Source organism: Tribolium madens, unplaced genomic scaffold, assembly GCF_015345945.1.
Source record: "Tribolium madens isolate multiple individuals breed KSU strain unplaced genomic scaffold, Tmad_KSU_1.1 Scaffold_91;HRSCAF=231;Tcas5.2_LG7, whole genome shotgun sequence".
Classification (NCBI taxonomy): Eukaryota; Metazoa; Arthropoda; class Insecta; order Coleoptera; family Tenebrionidae; genus Tribolium; species Tribolium madens.
The window spans coordinates 17,592,810-17,604,582 of NW_025401063.1; the positions used below are offsets into that span (position 1 = coordinate 17,592,810).

Genomic DNA, 11,773 nt, shown 5'->3' on the forward strand with positions numbered 1-11,773 from the left:
TATATACATTATTTTTTTTAAATTTTTTGTAGCAAAAACCTCATTTTCGTCCACAACACTGTACTTACTTGCGATGTGTTTTTATCAAAATTTAGACCTTAGGCAATGATTCCTCTCTTCAGGTATTCAATTATAGCGGTTTCAAAGAGCAGACAGGCACACAAGATTCATAAAAGTCACAATTTTGACAACATCTCAATTTGAAAACAACCATAATTTTTTAATAAAATTGCTAGGGACAGTTGGAGACAAAATACTTTGGTCGTCAATGTCACTTGAGTGACATTAAATTGTAAAGCATGCTTTAGCACTGTTAACCTTATTTTTAGCTACTGTCAATCATAGTTGACAAGTTGTATGTACATTTTTTTGATAGGAAAATATAATAGCTGTCATTAATTTGAAACTGTCTTTCATTTTAACGTTAAGGCTTGAATTACATTAAAGTGTCAAAAAAGTGACGACCAAAGTATTATAAAAAAATAATTTAGTTTAGTTTTTTTGACTTCTTTTGAGCTCTACTATCACCTGTTAAAATATTTGCACATACTATACTCGTTTTCATATTAATGTGCATCGAAGTAGTTGTTGAAAGGGATTATTTTAAGGTGGAAACCATGCGAAAATTCAAACAATCCTAAACTCAATCTTCCCTAAAAATTATTTTTTCAAATAAATGTGTACCCCACGTAGCAAAAAATAGTTAAAATTAACCACGTAATCAACATAGGATAGCAAACATAAAGATTTTTGTCATTATTGATGTGATTAAATTTGTTTTGAATGACATTAATGACACTTTTTGTGTAAATCGGACTTTAAATTAAAGATTCATTTAGACTTCTACAACCTACTTGATGCACATTAATATGAAAAAGAGTATACACTTGAGTGCAAAAAAACGCAAATTATCAAAAACAAAATTGTCTAATTTTTCAGAAATTTACATAGTGTGAAAAAGGTTGTATCCAAAAAGATTAGAAAACTATCAAAAGAAATGTCGTATTTGGTGGTCATAGTCAGTGTTAAAAACGAAATGGAAAAACTTGACAGCAGTTTGGAAGATGTCTAACAATTATGAGATTCTGAATTGTGAGAAAGACAACGTCAAAAAGCTGGCAGTTATTAACAGGCCAAATTACATTATAAAAAAAATCAATTTGCGTTTTTTTTTACTCAAGTGTACTTTAAAATCACCCAGTATTAGTGTTGGAAAGAAAAAAATTTGAAGACAAAACATGTTATAAAACTTGTTTTAAACTATAAAGTTTAAAACTCTTGTCTTCAATTAGAGAAAACGATTACATTTTTTATTAATTTCCTCTGTGAAAATGCTCTTTTGAAGAACTGTCTCTTTTATAAATAACCTCAGCCAAAAACACTAACAACCCTGAATTTCTAAATTTCAGATCCTTTTTCTAGTTAAGAACACTGTCACTTTAATAAAAACAAAATATTAAAATATTCATTTTTTACGGGTCTTAATTTTGGAGAATAAAAATTCAAATTTGTAGATTTTTAACAAAAATTGTTGGAATAGAACTGCTTTTATAAAAAAGTATTCCACTCCCGTAGAATAACTGTAACCAAAATTCTTTCAATGTCTAATCGACGTCATTGAAAACCTCAAAGTGACACGGGTCTGATACAATTGATAAGAATCCTGCAATCGGAAATGATTAGTCAGAAGCTCCAAACTAGCAAGATCGGTTTCAGTTGAGTTTTAATTATGGTGTTCAAGCAATCGTGCCTAATTCGTTATTACAAGAGCATCAGGGTGGTCTGATTCTCATGTAAACCTAATCCACATTGTTGCATTATTTCGAGCAGCCGCCATTTAAATATTCATTTATTGTGTAACTGATACTCTTGAAAGCTCTCACCGAGCGGTAGCTCCCAATCACCTCCTCACCAACGGCAGAATTTGACTATTTTCGAGAAAATAATTCAATAAACTTTCCCTCTAACTCGGATGTTGTAATTTCCATAAATCTTGCAAACTATTTCCTCGCCGGAATAATAGAAGCGGATTATTCGGTTCACTTTTGAGCAGCTTTTAATAAGTAGAACATCGGCTTTTCATCTGTGGTGAAAGGAATTGAGTTGCGGCTAAGGCACGAGCCTTTGCTTGCAAACAAATCATTGTGGCGGCTTTCTTGTTACGCGCCTCCTGGGGTGTCGGGTTACCTGCAATAACTAAGCAGATCATGGGGCATTTGCTGTTGTTGTTGTTGTTGCAGATTAGATGCATGCGAATAATGATGTTGCATTACATTTTAATGGGGGATTCAGATGCGCTTTTCTCTACTGAATGTGGTATCGTTTACACGAGAGGGGAAATTGAATTTGGACCGGATCCTTAATCGATTATTTATCGCAGGTCATGTGTGCACAAAACTCAAATATACAAAGATTGCATAAGTGATCTAGTTTCAGATAGGATTAGCAACATTTAAACTCACAAATGAAGTACTTATTTGATTAATTTTAGAGAGAAAAACAAGTAGTTGTGAAACTGCAGTTTGCCAATTGGTTTTCAAATTTTCAAATGCGAGATTTGTCGAAAGATGACATTTGTACAAAACATAATATTTATTTGGATAAAGTTTTGTAGTTCCATAACAATTATTGCAAATTTATTAATAAAAAAAATTACTATACGTATTATGTATAATTTTCAAAGAGTCGAACATTTTTTTACCAGAAAGTTGTAGGAAAAGAATTGCGAATGTACTGAGATGTTGTAAACAAAATATGAAATGTCTGGTGACTATAATACAAGTGATACGAAAATCTATTGGCAACAGTGAATTAATTTATGACAGGTGACGGCTAAGACGGTGGATGAATGACTATTTCCTATAAAAGTTTGACGTTTGAATTTGAGAGTCATTGTTACCAAACTAAGGTGTTAAAAACGGCAATATGAGAATAAGTCACAATCATTTAGAGTCACCCAGTATTTTAGGCTATAATAGTATAACCAACTGTTCTGATTTAGCCAGGACATGTTTAGTTTTTTATTGTCAGCAAATTTTTATATGGAGTGATAAGTTGAAATGAGGGCCCAATATACAATACAATAAAAATATGTATAAAAACTACTTGTCACTTAATGTAGTAATTTTTTTTTGAATGACATTGTTTCCTCTATTGAGATTGTGACGTCAGTTGAAATCATGATGGTTTAATTAACGAAAATAAAGTTTTTAGATGAACGTCTTCAGAGGCTGCTTGTAATTTTAATTTTTGTTTTTCTTTTCGTTTCTGTGCACCAAATTTATACTTATATCTAGATTTTTCCATTATTTATGCCCACTAATAATTAAAATTAAATTAAATAAAAACGATATTTTTTATCGGTTGATTAAAAAATGTGTAGCATAATTTTAATTACGAATACCCCTCTACAATTGAGAATAGATAATACAGTATTTATTGACCCACCTCAAAAAATAGAAAAATTACAACTTTCCAAAAATCGGTATGAAAAAATGATTTTCTGGAAATATTTTTGTTACCGTTTATCCGATTATTATTAAATTTTGCATGTTAAAGGACAAAAAGACACTCTTTGATTTGGTGTAAACGGAAGTCTTGTAGAAGCAGTAGCAGTTTTGGGATCATAACTTTTTTTCGGCTTATTAATTTCTATTTTTGATACAGCCCAATCATTTTTTTTTATAAAAAAGGTAGTTTCATATCGCCAAAATGTACCGTTCTCAGTTATTTGAGTTTAAACTAAATTCTACACCGCGCTGCAAAATCAGTATTTATAAATTTTGAACGTACCTTGGAAACCATCCACTAGGAATATCATCGTGTCATATTTAATGTTAATTTCAATAAATCCAAATGAACATTTATTTATTTCTTGATAATTATAAAAGCTGTATTTTTTCTATTGCTTGACGAGTTGGATTAATAAATACTGTGCTATCTATTCTCATTTGTAGAGGAGTATTCGTGATTAAAATTATGACACAAATTTTTGAATCAGTTGTATAAATCCACGCGGAATTTTTCTTACATGCGTGTAAGACCTTATAAACAAAATTGAGCTAAAATCATTGAAATTATAGAAAATATTGTTTTATTTGTTATGATGGCAATTTTTTAATTCCTTCAAACTAAACACACTTAGTTTCTGCGAAAAACGCGTTTCAGCACTTCATGAATTAGTTCTATGCAATATCAAATTTTAATGCATTGTGGAAAGTTTAATTACAAATTTAAAATTATTGATATTATTTCAATGAGCTCTTGACATAATAAGTCTACCATAATTGGAGGCCCGTAAGACTCGAGGGCCCGAGGTCCTGTGGCACCCCGGCACCCCTGGCCAGTCCGCCCCTGAAGTGATCTAGTTTCAGATAGGATTAGCAACATTTAAACTCACAAATGAAGTACTTATTTGATTAATTTTAGAGAAAAAAATAAGTAGTTGTGAAACTACAGTTTGCCAATTGGTTTTCAATTTGTACAAAACATAAAATATTTATTTGGGTAAACTTTTGTAGTTCCATAACAATTATTGCAAATTTATTAATAAAAAAATTATACTATACGTATTATGTATAATTTTCAAAGAGTCGAACATTTTTTTACCAGAAAGCTGTAGGAAAAGAATTGCGAATGTACTGAGATGTTGTAAACAAAATATGAAATGTCTGGTGACTATAATACAAGTGATACGAAAATCTATTAGCAACAGTGAATTAATTTATGACAGGTGACGGCTAAGACGGTGGATGACTGACTATTTCCTATAAAAGTTTGACGTTTGAATTTGAGAGTCAATGTTGCAAACTAAGGTGTTAAAAAGTGCAATATTAGAATAAGTCACAATCATTTATAGTCACCCGGTATTTTAGACTATAATAGTATAACTAACTAACTAACTGTCCTGATTTAGCCAGGACATGTTTAGGTTTTTATTGTGTTGTCCTGTTTTACGTTTATGTCCTGATTTGTCCCGATTTAAGGATAAATAAACCTATGAGATTTGTATTTGCAACAGAAAAAAGTGTCTTTCAAGTAAAAAAGTTTTCTTTTTGACGTCATTTCAAATGTGGTTATCGCAAAAAAACTCAACTTACTGAAAGTAGAAACACTTAAAAATCGCTTATAATGACCAAATGAAATATTAATTTGGCTTGTATAGATTTTAAAAATGTTTGCAGAAAATGAAGGGACTTTTAAAGCAATTCATACAGAAAAAAGATTTAACACAAAACAATAAATTAATAATATGTTAATTATTAGATTAAGCTCCAAATTTTTTGTTTGTTTTGTATGTCGATATTTTGCATCCTATAGGTATTTTTATAATATTTAAATTTCAATTTAAATTATTTTTTTATTTTGTGTCCTGGAATACAATTATAATTATTTTTAATAATGTCCCGATTTGTCACCTTAGAATAACTAATAATAGTATGATTATTATTATTGATAATATTATGGGTGAAATTGAGCTGAAGATTCAACGAGTTCGAAAATCGAATGGAATGTTCAATTGCACGAACTTGATTGATATCTTCGATGATGATAGGAACCACGTGCTATATTTGATGAGACAAACTAAAATAGTTATTATGAAAATTCCTCATTAATGAGGGTATTTTTTAAACGGTCTTCCTCATGATTTTCCTATTTCATATTTATGAAAATTGTAAAAAAAATAAACAAGATGATATTTTTTTTTGTATATCTAGACTCCCAAAAATAGCTGTTTTAGGAACTTATTTGAGTCCCTAAAATGAGTCTTTTCCGGACTCAATAAAATAGTACGTAAAATGATTATTTTAGGTATTCAGTCGCAGTCCCCAAAAAACATTTTTTCCGGATGAAAAATTCGATATGCTTATTATGATGGCAATTTTTTTTTAATTAATAAGAGGTGTGATTTCGTTTTTTGGAAGCTTTAACAAAAAAAATAACTATTTATTACCGCTGTAATAAAATGGTAGCTGAAAACATAAAGTCTGTTTCATTTAATAACAATTGTCAAAATGTTATTATGTTGGTAAAACTTACCAAGTTAACAGCTAATCAACGACTGTCATTGTTATTTTTCTAATCCCACTGCGCCTGAGTCAATATTTGACAGATTTTAAACTAAAGGCTTGAATTACTTTTTTGCTTCGTGTTTTAATCGTCTTTTTTTTAAATTTTAAATTTCTATAAACATAACTGACGATTGACAGGACCTAATCATAATCTCGCTAAACTGTATACAGGTGGTCCATATCGCAGTTTTAGGGTGGTACAGTTGGAGACAAAACACTTTGGTCGTTACTTTTCTGACACTTTAATGTAATTCAAGCTTTAACGTTAAAATGAATGACAATTTCAAATTGATGACTGCTATTATATTTTCCTCAAAAATATGTACATACAACTTGTCAACTATGATTGACAGTAGCTAAAAATAAGGTTAACAGTCCTAAAGCATGATTTACAATTTAATGTCACTCAAGTGATATTGACGACCAAAGTATTTTGTCTCTAACTGCACAGCATTATTTTTTTAGAAATTTTGAAATTGACAACTTTTATTAAATGAAACAGACTTTAAATACAAGATATTTTCAATATCTCCCAAGTAGGTATACAAGATATCTATTTTTAAATAAGGATACTGTTTTAATTTTTCTGTTTCTTATTTGGTAAAAAACATATTTGTCAAACAGTATTTGTTAGCGACTAGCAGTTATTTTTCTAGTTTATTTATTTTAAAACTTTGCTAGGTTTGATGTTCATAGTAAACGAATTAAAAAAGTTTTCATTTTCTTTGCATTCCCAAAAAGGCGTCATCATACACTGGCGACCACGGACGATTTGTCATTCGACTGACATAAAAATGTAAAACCGGCTTTAGGCAACTAACCTCACTTTCTGTTTTGGTAATTTTTATCCTGAGAGCGAGAGAAAAAATGACAACAAATCAAAATAATTAAAAACACGTTTTGCTTGCATTATTGTTTCGGAAAATCGACGCCAAAAATAAATTTCAACTAAAACTTTCAAATTTTAGTTTCAAACGTCAATTATAATGACAATAAAGCGTGGCTTACATTGACATTTTTTGAACTGTCATAAATTTGATGTCCAAAATTTCGTGTCCGCCACGGAAATTAAAATTGGACTGCAAATTATTAAATTCTTTCGGATTATCTACGAAATAAAATACAGAACAATAAATTATTTGTTATAACTTTTTTGTTATGTAATTAACAGTATTTGTGACAATTTTTAAAACACAATTTCTTTCGGGGAGCTAATGCCCTTTTGCCTCCCTTGAAAAGCACCAGTTTTGTACAATAAATAAAACGTTTAGTATTTTACAAGATGAAACTATAATTAAAATACGTACCTTAACTAGTTTTCATACCTACCTTAAGTGGCTGAACCCTTTACACAAAGATGGAAACAAAAATAAGACAAAGTATTGTGTTACCTATAATCCTCTAGGTAGGTTTAAAACGTTATAAACAAACACAATGGGCACACTTACATACATTTGAAAAAAAAAAAACAAAAATAAACTTCCGAAATTATAAATTTTTGACATCAATTAGAAACTTTTTTTAAATATTATCATATAGCCATGAATAAATCTCATCATGCCCTAATCCGATCTTCTCCCTTCGAAATTGACCCATTTCATTGGCTTAAGGGCCCACAATGGGCCGTCCTTCCGACAACCAGTAGTCTATTGATGGGCTACTACTTTCCGCCTAATTACCCAAAGATGAAATCTACCAAATTGCATGAAAAGAGTGGGGAAGTATAAAATAAGGGTGACTGGTTTAAAACGTTAGTCTTTCGAAAAATTTTAATCATGACAGCTCAAAAAGACACAACGCAAAATCCCTCCGATTTTAGCATTGAACACATTTTGAACCGAGCTGGGAGTTCTTCGAGTGGTGTTAGTAATTTGGATTTATGTGAAAACACAGCAACAAATTCGGCAATGTCTTTGGACCCTTATTCGTGGTTGCAGTGTACGAGATATTGCCCACCGAAAGTTCCAAGTGAGTTGTTTTTTTATTTTTATATGTGGTAGATAATTTCGTAGTGGCTTTAGGAGCAAATAAACGAGATGGGCCCCAAAAAAGACAGTTGGGACGCCATCCCAGGATTCCCTTCACAAGTTATCAGTTATCAGTTCTTGAGGAAAAATTCAAACAAAGTCCTTATCTTAGTAGTGAAGAAGTTACAATGTTGTCGAGGCAACTTCAATTGGTCGATGTTAGGGTAAGTAAAAATGTAATTGTAGATAAAATTTTTATGGTTTATTTCACAGGTCAAAATTTGGTTCCAAAACAGGAGAGCAAGAGAAAGAAGAGAAAAACAACAAAGTAAAAATAATAGTGAAAGTAGTACGAAAGAAATAAGTGCAAATGTTAGTAGGACTAGCCCTGTAAGTGTTATTAGTGACACAAATGTTTATAATTTTTTTCCTCCAAATACGATATTGACGAATAATTTAACAGGATTTTTAGTTCCTAATCAGATTCAGCTTTTCGATAATAGTGACGACAGTTAAAAATTGTGTTTTTGTATTAATTATTTGTGTAAATATTCAAATAAAACTTTTTGGTGCTAACTCGTGATTACTCTTCCTTTCTATTTCTTTAAAAAAGTGAAACAAAATGAATCATGAAAGTACAATTAAAAAATGCGTATGGTAAAGATCGGTATCAACTAATTAGTTTGCAATATCAACAAAACAATGAGACAAAATATATTTGTTGTCAAAATATAAAAAAAACTTTGGAGATTTGTTAGATGCTTTTACAAAAATGTAGTCAAATAACACAGGGGACAACAAAAAAAGTCATGTCGCGACAACTTGACAAATTATATATCATTTTATTCGTCTCAGTGAGACAAATCAAATGCACTAAAAAAAATCAAAAAGTCCACACACTTTGAACTAAATTTTTTTTTCTAATTTAAATGAATTTAAAATACTTTAATTTTAAAAAATCATTACTCAAAAATTATAAGGCCGATTTCTTTCAAATAAAGATCATTCTAAAGGGATGGACTTGTCCTTTAGAATGATATGCAATTTGAAATTGAATATTGGCGAGCTTTTTTTCGAATAGTGTTCGAAAAAGTTCGAAGTAAATCGAAATAATTTAGGAAAAATGTGTCGATTTTAAACATTTATAAATGTTTTTCTGTTTTGCGTCTTTAATGAACGCTATTAACGAACTCATTCGAGTGCGTTAACACACAATGTGTTACTAGCCTAGAATATTGTACGATTGTATGTTGGTGACAATGCCGTTGGAAAAATTCCTAAATGTAAAATTATTTTCTTTCTTTCCTTTATAAACAGCATAAAACACTCGTTTCAAAAGGCCATTCATGTAATCGTTAGTTCCTCAACTCACCACTGCGCGGCTCGTACAGTTGGAGACAAAGTACTTTGGTCGTCATTTTTTTGACACTTTAATGTAATTCAAGCTTTAACGTTAAAATGTACAACTTGTCAACTATGATTGACAGTAGCTACAAATCATTGACATCCTACTAATGGACTGCGATTGAGCTAAAAATTTTGTTGTCAACATGGTAGGCAACACATTAAACTCAATAGTGGCAACTAATGGGTCTAATGAGAGAAAAATGGGTTTTTTGGTTTGCTAATCTCTATGTGTGGTGTTGGGAATTTATTTAATGATGTTAAAAACAACAAATATTCAAACTAAGTACATTTTTACCTACAAATTCAAAGTCAGGACCACATCGAACTTTTTTTTCGCGATACGATCCAGAGGAGGATTCAATAATAATCCTACCACTGCCTAATTTGAATGGGCTTACAAAAAGCTTTTGTTGCACGCAGTTTATTATAATATCATTATCAAACGGTATTCTTGTTTATATAATGAATTAATTATAATACTACCTTACAATCAGTGATTCATGATTGTACTTGATGTAAACAAATTGAAATATTGTAAATATTCTATTAAAACTAATTTTCCCATTGTATTTCATACAAGTTCCAATGCATTCTGCCACTATTGCGAATTGGTGGTTGCATAACCATGTTGACAACAGCTTTTATACGCGTAAGTACGAGTATTATGTTTTAATAAAAGCTCATTTACTTGAGAGTACATACACTCCACACCATACGAGTAATATGTAAATTATAGTGGTACCTTTTTTTCAACGGAGGCGAAAATTATCTATTTATTTTTTTATTATACAGTATGTCCCCGGATTGAGTTTACAAGAGGAAAAAAAAATTATCTTTGATTTTACGTCAAAATTCCAAAGGAAAAACATTTTTGCTTTACTTGAAACGAGCAAATTTGTAATTAAAACTTCATTATTCTAACTCAGTAGAAAGAAAAGTTAATTTTTCTCTTGATTTTGGACTTAGAATAGATTTTCTCTGTTCTATCACTTGGCGAAAAACAAAATTTTTACCAAAAGCAACTCAAAGAAACAATTTTAAGATAAAAACCAAAGTCATTTTTTAACAAGACCTATCATTATTTAATTAATAAATTAATTTTCAAAGTGACATATAGTTGTCAAATAAATAAAACCGCCAATGTCAGAGGACATAAAAAGCACTAAAAAATCATTCAAAGTCAAACATCAATACAAAAATTAACTTTTCTTCTCTCACGAGGAATAATGAACCTGACCAAATTTTCGGTGCAACCAACATTACAGTTGTCCCAAAAATAACTTGCGAAGAGTAATGGTGGTTGCAACGAGAATTTGACCAGGCTCATTATTCCTCGTGAATTACCTTGTATATTTATTTATGTTTTTTTTTTAAATAAATTTTCAAAACAACATGTTGATAAGGTTGTATTTAAATGAAGAAAAAACATAGCAGTGTTATTTTTTGTTTAGTTGTTGTGATACAGGGTGTTTGAAACAACTTTACGAGTCTTGCGCCTAATGTACGCACACAAACATACAAAAATTACAAAACACTGGATACAAAAAATACAAATCGAATTATTTAATTTTTGGAAACCCATGACAGTAGTTGTCAAACTAATCATTGTTTCATTAATAGTCATAAAATGCAGTTTTTCAGAAATAATTATCATTCGTTCTATTAAGAGACGGCATGAATATGATTCTAGTTTATCTATCTTAAGCACTAGGGGAGAGGCGGGCAAAATGGGGTACTTAATGTTTGAAGTCGAATTTTAAAAAAACTTAAAACTATGAGAGTCTGTAAATGAGGCAATATTATTGTTACAGTATTAATTATTTATTACTAACATTTTAACTTATAAAAAACAAAACATTTATTTTATATTGAATAAAAAAAATAGTAATGCAATTTGCCCCATTATGCCCGTCGCATAGGGCAAAATGGGGTAATATGTCTAAACTGAAAAAATCTCATTGACAGTTTCTTCTAACAGTTTAAAGAACTGTTGTACAGCCACCTTGTTAAAGCCCATTGCACGGGCACCTGACGTAGCCTCGGGCTTTCTGATGGTCAAGTTTTTAGGTCTATTAAAAAAAACCCGTATCCATCCCGTTCCAGCCATTTTAAGATTTTTGTTAAAGGGGTATTCAATCCGATTTTGTTCAGCAAGTTGAAAGGCAAGTTGCCTGCATTCTGTAATAGTCAGTCCAAATAATCTCGCTTCCATATCTTTAAGATAATTAACAAGTTCTTGTTCTTGTTGGGTAGTAAAAACGGGCCTTTTACTGCCCAAAACTTTTGAAACGGAATAACCTGGAGTATCTCTTTCTTTTGTACTTAGAC

General features: G+C 30.5%; 1 protein-coding gene across 1 annotated transcript; it reads left to right on the top strand.

Annotated features, from left to right (window-relative positions):
* The first annotated feature begins 7,846 nt into the window (after positions 1–7,846).
* On the top strand, positions 7,847–8,554 carry LOC123011929 (homeobox protein ceh-5-like). The gene is made up of 3 exons (XM_044409650.1): positions 7,847–8,039; positions 8,084–8,262; positions 8,312–8,554. Exons 1-3 carry the CDS (start codon positions 7,847–7,849, stop codon positions 8,552–8,554), a joined length of 615 nt encoding a protein of 204 aa, XP_044265585.1.
* Positions 8,555–11,773: the final 3,219 nt, after the last annotated feature.

Coding starts and splice junctions, on each gene's coding strand:
- LOC123011929 (XM_044409650.1), top strand. CDS start 7,847: ATGACAGCTCAAAAAGACACAACGCAAAATCCCTCCGATTTTAGCATT. Junction 8,040..8,083: donor TTGCCCACCGAAAGTTCCAA/GTGAGTTGTTTT, acceptor ATAATTTCGTAG/TGGCTTTAGGAGCAAATAAA. Junction 8,263..8,311: donor TTCAATTGGTCGATGTTAGG/GTAAGTAAAAAT, acceptor TTTATTTCACAG/GTCAAAATTTGGTTCCAAAA.